At 48.6% G+C, this 20,536-nt stretch overlaps 1 protein-coding gene, 1 pseudogene and 1 gene segment (V, D, J or C); 2 read left to right on the top strand and 1 right to left on the bottom strand.

The window, feature by feature from the left end:
- Positions 1-594: 594 nt before the first annotated feature.
- On the bottom strand, positions 595-918 carry LOC116241844 (feather keratin Cos1-1/Cos1-3/Cos2-1 pseudogene; annotated as a pseudogene).
- A 6,712-nt stretch (positions 919-7,630) lies between these two features.
- On the top strand, positions 7,631-8,991 carry LOC116238943 (T cell receptor alpha variable 4-like). The segment is given in 2 exon segments: positions 7,631-7,682; positions 7,858-8,991. Coding segments are annotated over 2 exon segments (480 nt in total).
- Positions 8,992-17,310: 8,319 nt separating this feature from the next.
- LOC116238951 (uncharacterized) lies at positions 17,311-20,445 on the top strand. The gene is made up of 2 exons (XM_090125260.1): positions 17,311-17,362; positions 17,514-20,445. The coding sequence occupies exons 1-2, from the start codon at positions 17,311-17,313 to the stop codon at positions 18,083-18,085; spliced, it is 624 nt and encodes a 207-aa protein (XP_089981386.1). The 3' UTR covers positions 18,086-20,445.
- The last annotated feature ends 91 nt before the right edge of the window (positions 20,446-20,536 follow it).

The following is a 20,536-nucleotide window of genomic DNA, read 5'->3' as shown; positions in this document are numbered from 1 at the left end:
TCTTCAGCTGCAGGGGCAAACTTGAAGAGAGGAGGTTTTACAGTATGTGTCAACCTCTCATTTTACCGAGAAAGGAGAAGGATCTCCATCAACATTCATCCTATACCTGTCAGGAGCAAAGCCATTCTATGTGGGCAGCTCTGAAGGCCACACACGGTGGAAGAGAATATGAAAGACATAAAGTAAAATGCAGAAATATTTAATGAATGTTTACATAGGAAAATGGGATTACTTCGAGCAGAGGCTCCACAGTACAAGTTTTACATGATCCCACGTTTGATTTCATGCAGAAAATGTGCCTTACATTATAGCAGGGTATGGACTAGTTCTGGGGAACCTCGCATATCAGAGGATCATAGGAAAAAAATATAATACAAAAAGTGGAGACAGAGATAGGTAGGTGGCTTAAGGAATGGAAGCTGAGACACGAGCCGGGTTGTCAGAAAGCCCGGGATTGCCTCTTCCTGTCAGTATTTCCTAGAGTAGCTGAGGCTTGTCACGTATTCTGAAAGCAGGGGCTTGAAAATTCCTTCTTGATCCTGCATCATGATCGTGGCTTACGAAAGAATTTCTGCAGGACCACGGCCAGCGGCTTTAGCAGGGCGGGCACCTTCTGCCACAGTAGCGGCTGCCCAAGCTGGACAAGTCCAAGCCCCCCGACGTGATGGGCACGCCCTCAGAGCTGAGGATGCTGCCAACAGCAGCGGAGGTGGAGGAGCCCACGACGGTGTTCTGCGGGAAGGAGCTGAGGATGGGTCCGGGCAGGGTCACCACCACGGGAGAGGGCTCGATGACAACGTTGGAGTTCTGGCACTGCCTGACACAGGGCTCATTGCAGCTGCTGGCCAGAGGGGTCGGGCCGCAGGGCCGGCATGGCACACACTGGGAGTAGCAGGACATGTCTCAGGAATGAAGGTACACCTGGGAAAGACGGATAGAATGAAGAAGAGAACAAGGATATGTGAGGGGCAGCGTGGATAGCCTCTCACAAAGGAGACAAGGCAACAACTAAGGATGAAGGTAAATGCTGAGAAACGAAGTCAGATCCTTTCATAATGCCAGGACCCTACAATTACGTGTCTGACCCAGAGAGACTCTCTTTGAGTGCACAAATCTACAGCCATTTAAGCAGTGTCTCTGAGCAGACATTATCCCCACCGTGGTTCCCCATTGCACTGAGCTCCATTATCTGATAACATTTCTATTGAGGCTAGAGGAGAAGAGAGGGCTTCACACTTACCTTGTTTCCAACGAGAAGAAGGCAGGAAAAGTGGATGGCAGAGATGGGAACTGGGCTGCCTTTTATAGTGGTCTTCATTGCTGCAGGTCCACAGGCACAGTTGATACAGACCATAATTCTCTGACTAGCTAATCTTCAATGCAGGCTACCCCTTCTCATTATGTGGGCTGGTTTATTATTTCCTGCAGTGCTACCTTTTCATTTCCAGATTTATGAAAATGCCAAATGCCCATTCTCTAATGAAGAATTCTTTGAAGTACTGTGATTAAAGGCTCAAAGATTCATAGTGCAGAACTGCATTGGTGAGGCCGATGCCTCAGCTCAAGTGGTGATCAGTCTGGAGGAAGTAAGTGAAGTCAGCCTGGTTCAGCACAGTGGGGATGTTGTAGTTTTATGATTTCTGTTATCAGCATTTCACATCATAAACTCATGCAGTGCACTGAGAGTTAGAGAGTTAATTGTGTAGTTCTATGGATTGTTGATAGTTCCATTACCTGTCTCAGAAGAGAAGAATAAACTACAGCTCCCAGAAGACTTCACTGTTCCATTTCCATTTTTCTGGTCAGCAGATAAAACTGCCTGGGAGTCACTGGTCTATTTCTTTTTTTCTTCATCAAAGAGGGGTGCAAAAATCCAAAGTAGATCAGTCCAGACTCTTGGTAGGTGTAACTACAAGAGATCTTTGAGGAAAAGAGATTGTTAACAGAATCGAGGTAAAAGTAAGTGGAAGAGAGTAATGGTAGACACTGGACATGTTGTCAGAGAAGCCAGGGTAGACACTTCCTCTCGTCTGCAACCATCCAACCCTTTGCTTCTCCACTCAGTGCACCATCTATGAAATCCACATCTCTCCATCTCTCCAGAGGATGAAATTCCCCTTTCATGTCCTCATCTCCTGACAACAAAGATTGCCCTTTCTTCTTTGGCTACCTGAGACTACCACAAAAATGGCCATGTGGAGGTGAAGGTTGGGGTGCAGAAACTGAAGGACTCTGAAGATGGAAATGATCTCACTTTGAGAGAATCCTGTCAGTACAGGCAGTACCAGCAGATGACAGAAGTTTTTGCCCAAAATCTTTTGCAGAAATCATATCAAAAACCTATCTGCCTGATCCACACAGGGAGAGCAGCCAGCAGAACCCCAGGAAGGCCTTTGTGGTCTTAGGTCTACAAGCAGAGAAGAAAGGGTAGAAAGTAGCAAGTTTAGAAGACAGAGAAAAGTCATGTTTGTAGTGAGCCCTAGCTGTCCTGTTTTTAGAAGAGAGCACTAGACACTCAGAATTTCTAACATCCATGGCCAGGACCTCAGTCTTCACTTAAGCACACCTTCCGGGTTCAGAGGGGATGTGGCCTGGTCCCTCGTCATTGGCTTTAGCACAGCCATCCATGGGAAACAATCTGCTGCAGTAGCATCTGGCAATGCAGAAGAGTTCACCATACCCAGAACTGATCATTACTCCATCACTGCTGAGGATGCTGCCAACAGCAGCATAGGTGGAAGATCTCACAGCAGTGTTCTGCAGAAAGGAGCTGTGGATGGGAGCAGAGAGGACCACTATCACAGGTGGGGGTACAGATATGACAGTGGAGTTCTAGCGCTGTGTCATTGCATCTTTTGACCAGTAGGGTCAGTCCAGAAGGCAGGAATGGATGGTACTGGGCATGGCAGGCAGTGGTTATAGCAGGGCGTGGGTCAGTGCTGAAGTTGTACCTGGGAGAGATGCTGAAGAGAAAGCAGAGCACAGGGACATAAGAGGAGTAGTCCATGAAACTCCAAGGAGCACACCAATGAGCCATTTTAGTTGGCTGGTAGAGTCACAGAATCACTGAATTGTAAGGGTTGGAATGGACACCTGGACATCATCTAGTCCAACTGCCATGCTAAAGCACATTCCCTAGGTCAGGCAGAACAGGAAAGTATCCAGGTGGGTTTTCAGTATCTGCTGAGAAGGAGATTCCAAAATCTCTCTGGTCAGCTGGTCAGCTGGTTCCAGTGCTCTGCTCTTTTACACTCAAAGTAAAGAAGTTCTTTCCCATGTTCAGATGGAGATTCCTTTGTACAAGTTGGTGCCTTTTGCCACACTGGGCACTACTGAAAAGATCTTGGTCCCATCCTCTTGACATCTTCCCTTTCGATATTTATAAGCATTGATCTGATCCCCTCTTCGACTCCACCATGCTAAACAATCCCTGGACTCTCAGAAATTCATCCGAAGAAAGATGCTTATGAACCTATAAAAATGAAGAAAGAGGTAAAAAAAATTGTCTTGACTTTATCCAGGAATGATGTGAAAAGCCTGGCCAGATGCAACAAGCATCTAAATGACTAAGTCATTTCCACATGGCCTCAGCCCCTGCCTCTCCAGCTGTGTGTGCATGAGCACGGGTAATGAGTGTACATATGTTCCTGAAGTTTCTGAGCTTCTGTTTCTGTGCGTGCATTGTTTGCTTGTGCTTCTGTGAGTGCACTGATGTAACAGTACCTGTGCACAGACACAGGTGTGTTTGTGTATGCACACATGGTACGTGCTTCTGCACATGTGCACAGAATTAGACTGACCATGTGCATAGGTCCAGCAGCTCCCAAGGCCCAGTACCCTGTGTGTATTGGTGTCCAGTACTGGTGCAACCTGGGTACCTCAAAGTCTGAAAAGGGTGCAGGGAAGCTGGAGTGTTTATCTTTAACTGATTAGTACCTGCAGCCTAGATCTAGTCTTTGCCTGGTGCCCCCTAGCATCTCCCAGCACCTCTCTACTTCCATAATGCCATCCCATCTCCTGGCTCAGGTGGAAAGAATTTTCTGTGGGAAACTGCTGGCTCCTTTGGGATGAAGTAACTCTCATTTTCAGAGTGCTGTTTGTCAGAGGATGCAGCAACTGGGAAGCATTACTCTAGAGAGGGCAGTAGGATGGATATGATGACGCTGTGTCTGGGGATAATGGCTTCAACAAAACAGCAGTGACACTGGAAAATCCTGGAGCCATGGCAAAGGAAAGCGGGACATCGGTGACCAAATTGATTCTTCTGGGCTAAAATAGACCACACCAGTTGACACATGGTCCTGTTTGTCATTATCTTTTCCATCTCTCTCCTAATCACAATAGGAATGGCTGCACCTTTGTCACTGTGGGAAGTGGGAGGATCCCAGTCTCTATCTTCCTTAGCAAGTTCATCTTCTTGAGATCTGGTATACCATTGTTCCCAAAACTGGAGAATTTCTGTGTCATCAGGAGGAACATTAGTGCTCCCAGGTAAAAGGCAGTCATCTGAGTATCACTGAACATCTAGTTTTTTCACTGTTGCCCTTTGATTGACATACATAATTGACACATTACAATACAGCAGGAATATCATTGTCCTGTGGTACTGGGACTGTTCGGAGCCTGGGCTCTGGGACAGGAACCAGATGGTTCTGATCCTTATTTTCCAAAATGCTCTTTTTTTCATAGTATTTTCTGACATGTACGTCTTCATAGTTCTCTGTTCTCCCAGTCCTTTCACTCACCAGAAGGCATTTTCCACTTTTGCTTCCATCACACCATGGTTCCCATTTTTTTTAGGAGACTTCTTGCAATAGATACAAAATAATGTGTTGGAATTGAGGCGGGACTCAAGTGGGATGTGGTTTAGTTTTTAATTGATTCTGTGTGGAGAACAGTGATGGAGTCACTGACTTCTGTCTGTTTGTCTGTTCTACCTCAGGATTTGCTATGATTCCATGATTCCCTGCATTTCACAGATGACAAGATCATCTGTGGACACTGTGGTTATTTTAACAAAAAGAGGACACAGAAGTGGCCAGGCTGTAGGTGTGACTGCATGTTTCTGGGTGGAAAACATCAGGAAAGGCAAAGCACAGGGAACCTATGGATTCTCTCATCTTGGGAACACCTGGGCCAAGCAAGACACTGTGCTGAAGAGTGTTATGGCTGGAACACTCCTACTTGCATACAAATTCAGTGCTGCCATCATCCCCCAAATGCAACCTCACCAGAGACCTCCAGCAGCAATCCTTCTGCACTGTTGAGGCTTGTCTGAAGTGTAGGAGATCTGATTGCAGGTGCAAATTGCCTGCGGAATGCAGGGGAATTCCGATATACATTTACATCACCTCACAGGGAGAAACACAAACTTGGTATGCTTTGAAAATCTTTCCCATTAAGAACATGCCTAGAAAAAATGGTTTGGTAGTTACCAGGTTTCACTGCTCTTTTGGATTCATTATATGTTCTTGATTTTATTATCCAGAGAGATCCACTACTATGTCCAGTTAGCCTTTGCTGCTGTTTTTGGATTTAGTAGAAGCCACCCTTCTTTCACAGAAGCAGGGAAGGGCACATTAAAGGATGCAACAAATGTTAAATGAGTTGGAACAAGGAAATAAAATCACTCCAAGAGTGGATGAGTGTGGGGAACAGCAGGAACAGACAAGAATCATTCCTATGGCAGCATTGCCACAAGGCCCTCATTTCAAGGCCAAGAATTGTAGAGATAAAAGTTGGTCACTTGAGACTGATGTTGAGGGGTTACTAACAGAGATCTCTGAGGGGAAAAGACAACTCTGATATTTTCTAAGAAACTCCTCTTGAATGCAAAACATTGCAGATATAGACAGCACGTTGTTTTCCTGTGTTGTTCAATTTCATTTCTGGCCTTATGCTCTGTTCATTTCTTGCTGAAGCACCCTATGAATTACTAGAAGAGAGACTCAAGTATTTCTGGGCAATGCTAATCCATTTGGGCAATAGATTCAGCTCCTGCACTGGAAGAGTCCAGCAAAGGCAAACGATGGCACACTGAGTCACTCCTTAGGGGCTCCTTGGGGCCATTCCGGCAAGAAGTGGCCCAGCTCCTGGGTGTGACCTTATCGCACCTCACACTGCTCTCTGGAAAATTCTGCTGGACTCATTTGCTTCCTCCTGTTCTGCTCCAGAGATGAGAGTATGGAGGTAGAAGTTGTGCAGGATCTTTTCCAGATCCCCAAAGAAAGGCACAGCAGAAAATTGTGAAAGTGTTGGATTTATTAAGACACAATGAGATGAGCTCTAGAGACAGCTCTAAAGACATCCCAACTCCCTTCTGACACTGGAAACCCCAAATTTCCTCAGCATCAGACAGAACCAGTGGAATTTATCTGAGTCACACTGTGCACACCCTTCCCATAGAGAGATCTATATTCTCCCTATGTGATGGAACATTATACCCTCCAGCACAGAAAGCACATCTGGGCATGGGGCACTCTGGCTGATTCCATCACTGTATTTTTTCAGGGATGAAGGAAGGGTTTCTCAAGCCTGATACACAAGGCCCCACAGAGCACATTTGTCTAGCCAAGGTCAATACCTTCAAAGTCTTTGGCAAGGCTCCCACTACAATTCCTCTCTCTTCACAGTCTCTCTGGGTACCTTACAACATCAGGAACACACTTAGGATATTATGGTCCATTGACATTTCCCCAGAATCTCTGCTTAATGGGATTCATCTGCTGTAACAAGGGGAGATTCCTGTGTCACTAATGGAACAGGGGCAGGTCTTGGCACCTAAAAAAGTGTGGCCCGGGAGGGTTTTATCCCCATTACCATTCAGGCATACAGCCAAGGCTGAGAGATGTGAGCTTTCACCTGTTGAAATGGAGTGGAATCGTTGGTCAGAGGCTGCGAGTAGTAAGATGAGGATGCGGGTGATTGTCTGAATCTTTGTCTCTGACATCCGGGCACACATTTGGTTCCGTTTGAGACTAGTGGGTCTCTATAACCGTGCCTCCAGGCTCCCTGTTCGTTTCTCCCGTGAATTCAAACACTCGTGCCCACTAAACCCAGTCACCCAACCCGGCGCCGCTGCCGGCCTTTCTCGGGCTCGTCGAGCGGCGACATCAGCACCATGGGCAGCAGCAGCCTGCGGGACCCGGGGCTCGGGGAGCTCTCGGGGTGCCGCGTTCCCGGGCAGCAGCACACGACCCGTTCCCGCTGCCGGGTTTTCGGAGATGTGGCAGCTCCGTGCACAGCCGGGGGACCAGAAATTGTCCGCGTCGCTCTCCCCTGTCCGTCTCGTCCCGTCTGTCTGTGCTCTCGTCTGCCCGTGTCGCCAGAGACACTGCAGGCAAACAACGGTTATCTTCTGTGCCAAAGGAGATTTCGCAGCAGTCCGTTCACCGCTTACGCGTTCGCATCCGGGCTAAATTACAGGTCACGCAGAGCCCAAACCCCGCTACCCGCACACGGGCGCCCAGCACTCGCAGCCCGGAGCAAGCCCGAGTGACGCCGGCGCAGGGCGCAGCCTCTCCGGGGCGGAGCTGGCGGCGGCGGCGGGGAGGAGGCGCCGCGGGCGGAGCAGAGCCGGGGCTGGCGGGGGCAGCGCGGCGCGGCGCGGCCCGGGCGGCGGAGCGGCGGGATGCGGCAGTGCCGGGCCGCGGGGCTGGCGGGGCTGGCCGCGGTGCTCCTGGGTGCGCGGGGCTGCCGCCGGCGGGGATGGACTGCGGGGGCTGAGGGGAGCTGCGTCCGGACTCGCCTCTGACCCTTCGGCCTGTTTCCAACTCCTTGCCCCTCTCTCCTCCTGTATGAAATTTCTGTGGGAACAAAACAATTTTCTAATTTTTCTTCTTGTTTTCTTCTCGGCAGTGGCTGTGAGCAGAGCTCAGGTGCAGCAGGAGCCGTCGGCAGAGACCAGCGAGGGCATCGGCATCAACATCACTTGCTCACACCCCAACATCCAGTCTTATGATTACATCTACTGGTACCGCCAGCTCCCGGGCCGAGGACCCGCATTCCTCGTCAGCGCCGTTAGAGGCTCCAAGCAGGTGCCGGACCCGGAGGGGCAGGTGTTTGTGTCGGCAGACCGCCGCTCCAGCGCCCTGTGGCTCGCCCGGCCCCGGCTCGGCGACGCGGCCGTGTATTACTGCGCCGTGGGCACACGGGAAGCGAAGCCGGGGCTGCGGCCGGGCACGAACCGCTTGGGGCGGGGCGGGGGCACAGTGCCGTCCGGGCCCGCAGGGGGCGCTGCCTGCATGGCCGCCAAACTCCATCCTGACCAGGATGCACCTCCATGAGTTCTCGAGAAAAATGAGCCCGGCACTCATACCAGCCACTGACTGAGGCCAGTTTGAGTCAGACAGTTATGTCCGAAGTGAGTAGGACAGCACAATTGACAGCACGAGCTGTGTTTGACAGCAGAGAAGGTGGATGGAAATTATCCACATAGTTTTATTCCACCTTCTATCTTCACATTCTTCCCCACTGTCACACTGATGAGAGCAGGTGGAGCTCTGTTCCTGGGAGCCTGCAGGGTGGTTTGCCTCCATCGCCTCCCACACACTCCTAGTTTTTCCTGTGAGCATAGCAATGTCTTTGTTCTCTCTTTGCTGGATGTGTGAGGGTCACTGTTGGAAGAAACACGGTAAGGCAAAGGCCAGTGGCCACATCTAGCGCCCAAGAGAGGAGCTCTTCAATGTGTCACAACATACCACTCTTCTGGGAACTGAGACTGGTTTTCTTAAACACTCATCTTACAGCCACAAAGAAGAAAGACATTCTCCCTGAGCAGCTTTGGAGGCCATAAACAATGGGAATCATAGAATCATAGAATTGTTTGGTTAAGAATCTGAATAAACAAAGTCTACTAGTCCTGTTCAACCTAAATTATTCTAAGATTCAGTGGGACGTAAGAAGAGTAAGAATAGTTGCATTTTCTATGTTTGTTAAAGGAAGGAAGAAGTGGACAAACAGAGATTACAACAGGTTTACACGTGGAAGGGATTTTTTTTTTTTTATAATTTCTTCCCAGTGATCTTTTAAGAAAGCAAACTTTGAGATGGGATGAGATAGCTTGCAGTATTTTTTTTTTTTAACATATAGTTCAGAATATATTTTTATTCTTCTTTTTAGCATTATTATTCTATTATAGTGGTTTGATGAAGTCCTTTTGAGACAGCCTTTGTTGGAGCCTAGTTCCTCACTTCAGTTGCACATTGGCCCACTCCATCCAAACACAGAGAGACACCTGGGGCTGCTTTACTGCAGGGTTCCTTGCCTCTTTCTGGGGACTTGGGGAAAATATATTGTTGCCAGGTGATGGAGGAAGGAAAAGGGAGAGGTGGTATATGGACACATGCAGAAGGATCAGTCTCAGCATGCACCTCAGGTATCTCATCCTCACTGCCTGAAGCAATCAGTGACTTTAGCTGATGACATGTTTCTTCTCTCCCGGAGACTCTTCCCCCTATCAAATTCTCTCCTCCAAGAACTGCTCTTGAATTATTGGAAAAAATGCTGGGAAGCATTAGATCATGTCTTGCTTTCTCCACCCGTTTTCTCATGATGCTGTTAACACTAGAAAAGAAAAGATGAAGTAGAGAAGACCATCTCAATCATCTCGGACCTCCTTCCAGTCCTTCCCTTTTACCAACCATTCTCATCCCTTTGCCTGTCCCTGCTGATCTGTCTGGGCCCAATGTTTCACATATGTATTATTGCAGAAGATTTTTTCTATTCTTTAAATATAATTTTTTGGCTTGGCAAGATACTCATAGAAGACAGCTCAAATTGGATGCAGGAACGCAGAAGCTTCTCATCCCACTTTGGTGTTCTGCCAGCCTCTGTTTTGTCTGGCACATGTAATAGAGCATGCACTGAATACTCATTTCCTTCTGCATGCCAGAGCTAGCATAGCTTTCTTTTCCCTCCCTTCCCTAGGTCCATCTGAGGGGAAATGGAAGGGGTACCCAGCTCTCCCTTGGCAGTGCTGCTTCCCCTGAGCACTCAGAGATCTGCAGAGAATCCTCTTACAGAAGGGGCTGAATTCAGTGGCTTGAGAGGAAAGACAAGGTGATAAAAAAGATAACACCCTGGAGCTCTCCTCCCTGGAGACGACCATTTTTACCATGAACTGTGAAGAGGGCATGTGGTCCATTCTGAGTTGTATGCTATTCTGCCCAGCAGGGGCTGGAAGAAATCAGTCAGAGACTTGCTTCAGCCTGGCAGAACCATGCAAAATTCATTCCTGTCCTCTGACTTTTTCCCAACTCCCAGCAGGCTGGACCTTGCCTGGGAGGGCATTTCTAGAGAACATAATGGTGCTGGTACATGACTTCAGCAAGAATTTGATTCCCCAGGCTCCACCTGGGGAAATCCCCAAGTTGAGAGGAGATGGTGCAGGTTTTCGTGTGCATTTGACAAACCCCCGTGGAAATGTCCCCCCACTTTGCTCCATTCAGGTTGGCCTCATGTCATGGTTTTGTGGTTTGTTATCAATATTCCACATCACAGCATCATGTAGCGTGCTGGGAGTTAAAGATTTAATGCTGCTGTTCTGTTCTCAGAAAAGAAGAGCAAACTGCAGCTCCCAGAAGACTTTATTATTCTTTTTCTGTTTTCTATTCAGAGGGAAAGATAAAACTGATTGGGAGTCATGAGATTGTTCTGCTTTTGCCCACCTTGGCTCTGTGTGCTCGCTGGCTGTCTCATCTACAGCATTAGAGTAAGGCCCTCACTTTTGGACATCCTCTTTCATTTATTTGATTTATTAGCTTCAATTCAAATTACGCTGTATTATATTGTATTATTTCACAATTCACTATCATTTTTAGTAAATTAGTTTTTTCCTTAGGTTGTGACCACTGCTTTCTCTTATCTAGGCCCATCTCCCTACCACTCCCCTACCCCCCTTCCCCGTTTTCCAGGGCATTGGACTGTGGCTCACTTTGTCCCCCAGTCACTGGACTAGGACAGACCAGGCCAAGCTACGACATTTTTTGGGTGCGTTGGCCAGGAAATCAAACCAAACTTTTTAACCAACCACACACAAAAGAGAGATTTATTAGAATGCCATATGGAGAGCCATAGCTCTTCATTAGAGAGCTCTGATGCTCTGACCTTCACAGAAAGACTAGACAGAGCAGAGTGTTATGCCAAGTTTGAGCACTGCACCAAATTTTATCATTATTATCATTATTATTATTGGCACCATGCCAACTGTGAAACTGTTCTTTATTTTAGAAGGCTTGTATAAGGGATTAAATGCCATTATGATCAGAATTATAATTCATAGAATGTACTGGTTTCTTATGAAGTCTCCAATTTTCTGTTTTGCAGCTATATATATATATATATATATATATATATATATATATATATATATACATACATACATAAAACAAATGAGAAGCACTGGTGGAGACGCCTATCTGATACCTGTATGCAATGTGATATGGTTTGAGTACTGAAAGTTGCATCCCAGAAGGAGTAGATAATTTTGTAGACCACACGGTGTTTAAACAGGCTTTTAGATTCTCCTCTTGGTTTCCCATATGTTTTTTAAATGCTCTATCTATAACACTTATGTTGATCATGTTATCAATCTCCCTGAATGTATTCCTTCCCATTTACATTATCTGCAGGAAGCCTTCCCCAAACCCAGAGAATACTGAGTGGCAGGAAGTGTGGAGAGGTTTAGGAAAAATCTGACAGAGATGGGGACTTGCAGTGTCATTAAATTTCACTCTTGAACACCTGCGGAACCCCAAGAACCTAAGAAAATATTTAAGTCAGCGATGTTATGGCATAGGTAGATCTGAGGAGGCATAAATTATTTGGGACATGGCTTGTGTTTACCAAGTCCTATACAATACTACTTTGGAGAGAGAGAGAGTTTCCAAGCTGAGATCCAAGCTGAAAGGGGAAGTCTCTGAGTTGAATGAGAAATAAAGAGCATTAAAACTGCGCAGCCTAATCAATTAGAGAAGGCACCAGCATCAATGTCAGTATCAATTGCCCCTGTGGGTGGACAGAAATGGAAATGGGTGTGATTGCATCAAGAATGGAAAGAAGATGCAGAGGAAGCAGAGGAAGACCCAGACGAGGGGCCTTCTACAAAACCACAGTCACTGAGAAAGGCAACAGCTAAAACTAAAAGACAAGAAGAGGAGAGCAAGGAGGAGGAGGCCACCGTTACCACTACTCATCAACCTCTGAAAATGACTGAAATCCAAGGTTCAAGAAAAGAGTTTGCACAGCATCCACATGGGCTTATTGTCACCTGGTAGCATCAGTGTTGGGACACTGAGGCCAATTGCATATTGCATGGTGGTAACAAAGCTTACCAACTGGGAAGCATTGCTAAAGACTCAGCTATTGGCAGAGGAATTAGTAGACATCTGGATGGAGCAGTCACTCTCTGGGAATGAGTGCTATTAGCCATAAAGGAAAAACACCCCCTCAAAGACGACCTGAAGCCTGAGATGAAGAAATGGACCACTATGGGAAAAGGTATCCAGTATTAGGGGGAAATAACCATGGTGGAAATGTTGTATGACCCTATGTTTGCTCCTAATGGTCCTCATGAAGAGCATGATCCTGAGAGAGTTAGGAGTATGTCGAGTATATGGTGGAAACTCACAAGAACATTACCAGGAAAGTACACTGGCACACGAGAAGCAATGTTTGAAAGATATGAGGAACAACAGAGAAGACCCCTAGTGTCTGAACTGATTGTCACACTTCAAAACTTTGAACAGTTACCTCCACTACACGCTTATATTTCAGCCACCTCAGAAGTAACAGAAAGACCAAATAAAACGGAGAAGAAGCAGGATGGTGTACTGGAGGAACTGTCTCTATAGGTTAAGAACACTGCACTAAGAACACAGGTGAGAGAATTACAAAACGGATCAACCACCAAGGTGATTGCTCAAGTTACTGCAGGTCCTGACCGTGACTCACAAAAGAACAGTGCAGGTAACAAGCAGTGGGGCTATGCCCTCAGCCAGGATTGGGAGGAAAGGGATAATAGAGTTTATTGGACTGTTTGGTTTTTATGACCTGGCACATCAGACCCACAGGAATATAGAGCACTGGTAGACACTTGTTCACAGTGCAGTCTAATGCCCTCGAGTCATGAAGGGACAGAACCAATTTACATTTCTGGAGTTATTGGGGGTTCTCAAGAATTGACTGTGTTGGAGCCCAAAATAAGCCTCACTGATAAAGGCTGGCAAAAGCATTCTATTGTGACTGGGCCAGGGGCTCCATCTGTATTTGATATGGATATCCTAAGATGAGGGAATTTTAAGGATCCAAAGGGGTATTGATGGGCCTTTCTAATAGTGCTGTAGACACAGAAGATATTAAGCAGTTTTGCCTGGCCTACCAGAATATTTGTCTGCTGTGGGGGAAGCAACAGGTACTGACTGCACAGACGGCAGTACCGCACCAACAGGGATTCCTTGCTCCTCATTCATAAACTGATTCGTCAACTAGAAAGTCAGGAGTGATCAGCAAAACTCACTCACCTTTTAATAGTCCCATACAGCCAGTGGAAAATGGAGGCTGGTGGTACATTACTGTGACCTGAATGAAGTCACACCCCCACTGAGTGCTGCTGTACTGGACACGTTAGAACTCCAGTACAAATTGGAATAAAAAGCAGTCAAGTGGTATGCTGCCACTGACAATGCCAATGCATTCTTCTCCATTCCTTTGGCCACAGAATGTATCCATTCATGTGGAGGGGGTTCATTATACCTGGAACCATTTGCCCCAGGATGGGGAGGACAGCCCAACTATTTGCCATGCGTTGATATGGACTGTACTGGACCACGGTGCAGTCCCCTGTCATGGGTATAGGCCAGATCGGGCTGAACTGTGACACTTCAGGAGGGCATTCACATGAAAATGCAGCAGGCGGTGTAGGTTTTTTCCTGAGTGGGCACTAGAGTACAAATCTGGCAGTGCTGAATGACGTAGGCTTCAGCTGGACAATAGGGCTTACAGTTTCTGTCATCCTTCTTAATTATCTTCACAAATCTGAAAAAGGAAAAAGCTTGTAAGACACTGGCGTTCTTAGCCTAGCAGTATCAGGACCATGTATGTGAGACCAGGCACCAAGTAACATCTGTGGGCGGTCTAGACATTTTCCATGGGTGGTCTAAAGGAAGCAGGTAATTTGAAAGGGCTGTAAAGTCTCTTGAGTATGTCCTTGTCAGGCTGACTTCAATATCATCTTGAGAATCCTCTCAACCCTGCAAAAATGTGTACCTCCTGGGCTGTGCACAAAACTCTTTCTGACCCCTGCAAATAAAACTTCTTTTTTCTCCAACTGGTCATCAAGCCATTGACTGCAACTCGTAAGTGGAACCATTCAACCTACTGCTTATCCACTGGGTGGACCATCTTTCAAATCTATCTCTCCAACTTAAAGACAAGAATGTCACATGTGACAGTGGAGAATCCTTTTCAGAGAATGAAGGTCTCCCCCTCATGTCCTCACCTTATCCGCTGTCAACAAACATTGCCTTTCTTCCTTGGCAACTGGAGGCTACTGTAAAAAGGATCATGTGGAGGCAGAAGTTGGGATGCAGAAAACTGTAATGACTCCAAAAAGAGAAATGATCTCCCTGTCAGAGAACCCTGTCAGTGAAGGGAGTACCAGGAGCTGACAGAATCTTGTGCCCATCATCTATTTCAGACATCCCACTGAAGACCTATCTGGCTGTCCCACAGAGGGAGAGCAGCCAGATGATCCCCAGGAAGGCTTTTGGGATCTAAAGGCCTGCAAGGACAGAAGACAGGAAAGAGAGAAGAGAGAACAGAAGACAGGGAAATTAGGCTGTACCTCTCTTCAGACTGAGGGAAGGTCATGGAACAGATCCTCCTGGAAGCTATGCTAAGGCACGGAGCTGACCTGCTTACCTGCATGGTAAGGCAGGGAGCTGATAGGGGAGAACCAGCATGGCTGCACCAAGGTCAAATTATATTTGACCTACTTGATGGCCTTCTATGATGGTGTCACTGCATCGATGGACAAGGGAAGAGCCACTGATGTCATCTATCTCAACTTCTGTAAGGCCTTTGACACGGTACAACACATCATCCTTCTCTCCAAAATGGAAAGATATGAATTTGATGGGTGGGCTGTTCGATGGATGAAGAACTGGCTGCAGGATCAAGTCCAGAGAGCGGTGGTCAATGGCGCAATGTCTGGATGAAGAGCAGTGATGAGTGGTATCCCTCAGGAGTTGGTGCTGGGGCCAATACTCTTTAATATCTTCATCAGTGACATCGACAGTGGGATCGACTGCGTCATCAGCAAGTTTGACACACCAAATGGACAGGATGCCATTCAGAGGGAGCTAGACAGGTTTAAACAGTGGGCCCAGATGAACGTCATGAGGTTCAAGAAATCCAAGTGCAAGGTCTTCCACCTGGGTTAAGGGAACCCCACTGCCAGTACAAACTGGGAGATTAAAGGATTGAGCACAACCCTGCCAAAAAAGACCTGAGGGTACTGGTGGATGGCAAGCTGGACATGAGCCAACAATGTGCCAACATGAGCCAGCATGAGCCAACAATGCAGCTTAGAAAGACAGCCATATCCTGCCCTGCATCAGCAGATGCATGGCCAGCAGGTTGAGGGAGGTGATCCTTACCCTTTGTTCTGCACTGGTGAGACTTCATTTGGAATACTGTGTCCAGACGTGAAGTTCTCCGTACAGGAGTGACATGGACCTGTTGGAGAGTGTCCAGGGAAGAGCCACAAAAATGAATGGAACTCCCCTCCTATGAGGACAGGCTGAGAGAGCTGGGACTGTGCAGCCTGGAGAAGAGAAGGCTGCAAAGTGACCTGAGAGCAGCCTTTCAGTATCTGAAGGGGAGCTATGGGAAAGAAGGGAACAGACTCTAGCAGAGTCTGTGTTGATAGAACAAGAGGAAATTGCTTCAGGATCAGGGAGGGTAGATTTAGGTTAGATGTAAGGAAAAAATATTTTACAGTGAGGATGGTGAGGCACTAGTGATGTGGTTGATGCCCCATCCCTGGAGACTTTCAAGGCAAGACTGGATAAGGCCTTGGGTAACCTGATCTAACCTTGGTGTCCCTGTTCATTTCAGGGAGTTGGCCCTCAGAGGTCCCTTTGAACTCTAAGGATTCTGTGATTCTATCATCCCAGGTGTCACACAGCCCTATTTGTCACTATCTGCTCTGTGTCTCTCCTAATCTTGGAAGGAATATCCTCACCTGTGACACAGTGGGGAGTGATTAGCACCTACGGATCTCAACATTTTCCTTGTTGTCTGGCTATGGAGTGGGTACCATTAATATCATTGTCCATTTCTACTGTGATGATGGGCCTCTTCTGAAGTTGGCTTGCAGAGTACAACGTTGACTTACACCCTTGACTTTATGGTTCCTATCTTCATCATACAATGTGATGTTTTCCATGGCTGTTTCCAAACATCTGCAATATCTTTATAGTTCTCCCTGTTCCCTCTCTCACTCACCTGAACCCATTCTCCACTTCTGCTTCATGTGTCACCATCATTCCCTGAGGAGCTTTCTTGCAGTGTTTACCAAAAAGTATTCTGCAGTTGAGACTAGCATTGTTTAGGCACTGGATGAGGATTCCCTATGAAGTAGTCACGGCACCAAGCCTGCTGGAGTTTAAGAAGTGTTTGGACAATTCTCTCAGACATAAGGTTTAATTTTTCGTAAATACTGTGCAGAGAAGGGACAGGGACTCATTGACAACTGAATGTCAGCCTGGGTCACTACTTAGGGGTTCATAAGGGCCCTTCTAGCAAAAGGTGTACCTGCTCCTGGATGTCTCTGGGTGACACTGCTCTCTGAAAAATTCACACGACCCGTTCCCGCTGCAGGGTTTCCAGAGCTGCGGCAGCGCAGGACAGCTCCACACTCCACAGTCGGGGGACGAGGGGCTCAGCCGATGCCGTGCTCAACACTTCGACACGATGCCCTCCCGCCGGCCACTCTCGCTGGGGACGCTGCAGGAGAGCTGCTGCTTTCTTCTTGCCTGAAGAGCTTTCCCCAGATCTCCTCGCACACGGCCGTGCCGTGGGCACCGCAGAAGCACGCGCACAGCCCAGCTCGCAGCAGCCAGAGTCCCGCTACCCGCCCACAGGCGCCCAGCGCTCGCAGCCCGGAGCAAGCCCGACTGACGCCGGCGCAGGGCGCAGCCCCGGGGCGGAGCTGGCGGCGGCGGCGGGGAGGAGGCGCCGCGGGCGGAGCAGAGCCGGGGCTGGCGGGGGCAGCGCGGCGCGGCGCGGCCCGGGCGGCGGAGCGGCGGGATGCGGCAGTGCCGGGCCGCGGGGCTGGCGGGGCTGGCCGCGGTGCTCCTGGGTGCGCGGGGCTGCCGCCGGCGGGGCCGGACTGCGGGGGCAGCGGGGGCCTGGACCGCGCTCATCTCTGTCCGTACGGCTTCTTTCTGACCTTTCTCCTTTCTATTGGAGTAAAGGGATTTTCTGACTTTTTCTTGTTTTCTTCTCGGCAGTGGCTGTGAGCAGAGCCCAGGTACAGCCGTCGGCAGTGACCAGCGAGGACACCGGCATCAACATCACTTGCTCACTTCCCCATATACAGCGCACCGATTTCATTTACTGGTACCGCCAGTTCCCGGGTCGGGGCCCCGCATTCATCGCGTTCATTCACGAAGGCTCCAAGGAGCTGCATGACTTGGCTGGGCGGCTGTGGGTATCGGCAGACCGCCGCTCCAGCACCCTGTGGCTCGCCCGGCCCCGATACGGGGACGCGGCGGTGTATTACTGCGCCCTGAACCCACGGGGAGTGGAGTCGGGTCTGCGGCATAGCAAGAACCGCTTCGGGCGGGGCAGGGCGGGCGGGGGCACAGTGCCGTCCAGGCCCGCAGGGAGCGCTGCCACTCCTTCCACCGGGGCCGCCTCTCCCCTCCCGGCCCCGCCCGAGCTGCCATTGCTGACATGGAACGTGTCCCTCGCACTGCTCGGCATCCCCCAGAGTAAGGGATTCCAGCTGCGCACCTTCATGAGCACGGCATGTCGAGATCACAGACACCTTCGAGTGGTCCCCACTGTGGCTCTGTTTTAAGACCATGCTTGTGTGACAGGATTCGGGGTCTTTGGAGGTGAGGTCCAGGACCACTTTTTAATTAAACCCCCATGGACAACTCAGCTCCACACAGCCTCAGGGTCGCTGGGTGGGATGGAGGAGAGAATAAGGAAAGGTGAATGCAAGACCAAGAACTCATGGGCTGAGACAGTATATAAGGCAAGCTCAATGACAAGCAGGCAAGTAAACCAAAACAATGAATTCATTCACTACGTCTAATCAGTAGGCATGTATGCAGGCACATGTTCAGCCACTTCCAGGAAAGCAGGGCTCATCACGCAGAACAGTTTCTTGGGAAGACGATCACCATCTCTCCAAACATCCCCACTGTCTTTCTTCTTCAGCTTTTGTTGCTGAGCATAACCTCAGATGGCATGGAAAGTCTTTGGTTGGTTTGGTCAGCTGTTCTGACAGTGTCTCCTCCAAGCTTCTTGTGCACTCCATGAATCCTCACTGTCAGAGCGGCATCAGAGAGAGGAAAATCCTTTATTCTGTATAAACACTGCAATGACTACAATCCGGATGAGGTGATCAGATAAGAACTTGGAGTAGGTGCACTGCAACCCCAAGAGATGCCAGGTTCATACTGCAGGATGGATCGACTCAGAGAGTTGTGCAACATTATTCTAAGCAGTTGAATGTCTGAGGTTAGCGAGAGGTGGAACGATGCCTCTGGAAAGAGGCTCTGAGATCCAGATGGTCACAGGGAAAATCTGTCTAGCTCCACCAGCTGACCCAGCTGTTTAAGCCCATGTTCAAAGGCTTCAGAAGCACAGAGCAAAGGATCAAATCCTAAACGTTTTCCTTCCCCTAAACATCCCATGTCCAGTGCAATTCCCAAATACATTTCTACAGCATCCCATACAGAATCTGAAGTGTGAGAGTTGTACTCCACCTCAGGGTTGAGGTAAGGACAGGGCATGTGTCAGAAAGAGAGATGGGACAGAGAGAAATGGAAGAAGGGAAAGAGACGGAGGCACATAGAGAAAAGCACCTCCAAGAGGTACTGGAAGGTGGATGAGATGAACCATTCCTGCCTGGGTGGAACAAGAAAGCCATGGTCTGGATCCCACCTGGAGGTGGAATTCAGGTCTGTCCTCATGCTGGGATGGACCCTAAGATCCATGAGGGAGGACTCGGGGTCCTGCAGGGAACACAGATATTTGAGACAGCAAATAATAGTAAACACTTTGAAAAAGACAGGGCAGAAATGGACTCATTCAGGAAGGAGTTTCTACGGGCCTGAATATATATTTGCACACATGTTCCATTTGAAACTGATTGTTCATTTGATCACTTTCCCTCTTCCTTCATTTAACATCCCAGCCGTGCTGAAAACTCAATGCCATGACTTTCTGATGGTGCTGCTGAGAGGCACTTCAAAGCCGGAACTCAGGATGGGATTTCTCCCCAAAGCTTTGACTCAAGGCACTCAGTTTTCTCTGAGGACAGACACCCTTCAGCACCTCAAGGAACCTGCAAACAAGAGCGGGTTCAGCAGAGGCCACTGTAAAGTGTGTTGGCTGTGAGGGCTACAGGCTCATGAAGGCTGTAAATCAAGTCCTTTGGTAACTTAAAGGGAATTACAAAAAAAAGGGGGGGAGAGGGTGAGGGGGAGGAGTTATAAAGAGCACAAAAAAGAGTATAAATACTGACTGACTGTTGTGGCTTTGCACCAGTCCTCTCAAGATACTGCTGCTGTTGGGAAGATGGAGAAGAGAGACCTCAGGACCTTTCCTCCTTTTCTCTTCTCTTCCCTTCTCTCTCTGTCACTGCCTTTCCCATCTGCTGCCACCCCCAGAGATGGCAGCCATTCCTGCAGTCCCACATTTCAGCCTTTCCAACAGAAAGAAGCAGTCAAAGTCACAGCAGTGACATTAAACAACTCATCCTATCAGCATTAAGGGGATGTCCCAGTCTGACTGCTGCCTGGTGCATTCTTACGATAGCCTCTGGTGTTCTCCTGGTAGTCATCACAGCCAGAGATCATAATTGTCACCCTTCAGCTCAGCTTTGTTTATACTGAGGGAGTTAGGAGACCTCCAAGTTGACAGGGCTGGAGAAACGCAATGCATCTTTTCCCAATAGCTCCATGGGTCCCTCGCCCTCCACAGCCATGACAGGCTGTTCCCTGTTCCTCTCAGCAGGAGCACAGCAATACGTCTGCTCTGGCCCACAAGCACAGAGCTCTTCCAAAACCACCTTCCTATGCACAGGCTGCAACACCTTTCTGCTGGACAAAGGACGGGGAGTCCTCTCCCGCTGTTTTGTATCCACTCCATGTTGGCAGCCTGGAACCTTCCCTGCTGAGCTGCTCACCTTTGCTTTCTTCTTCCAGATGCCGTGGGGCAGACCATTGTCAGCCAGCAAGAAGGACAGGTCACAGTGGAGGAGAGAAACACCTTCCAGACCACCTGCACTTACCAGGCC

Source organism: Phasianus colchicus, chromosome 26, assembly GCF_987193195.1.
Source record: "Phasianus colchicus chromosome 26, bPhaCol1.hap1.1, whole genome shotgun sequence".
Classification (NCBI taxonomy): Eukaryota; Metazoa; Chordata; class Aves; order Galliformes; family Phasianidae; genus Phasianus; species Phasianus colchicus.
Note: the sequence above shows the minus strand (reverse complement) of the source record. Positions and strands in the feature narration are given on the sequence as shown.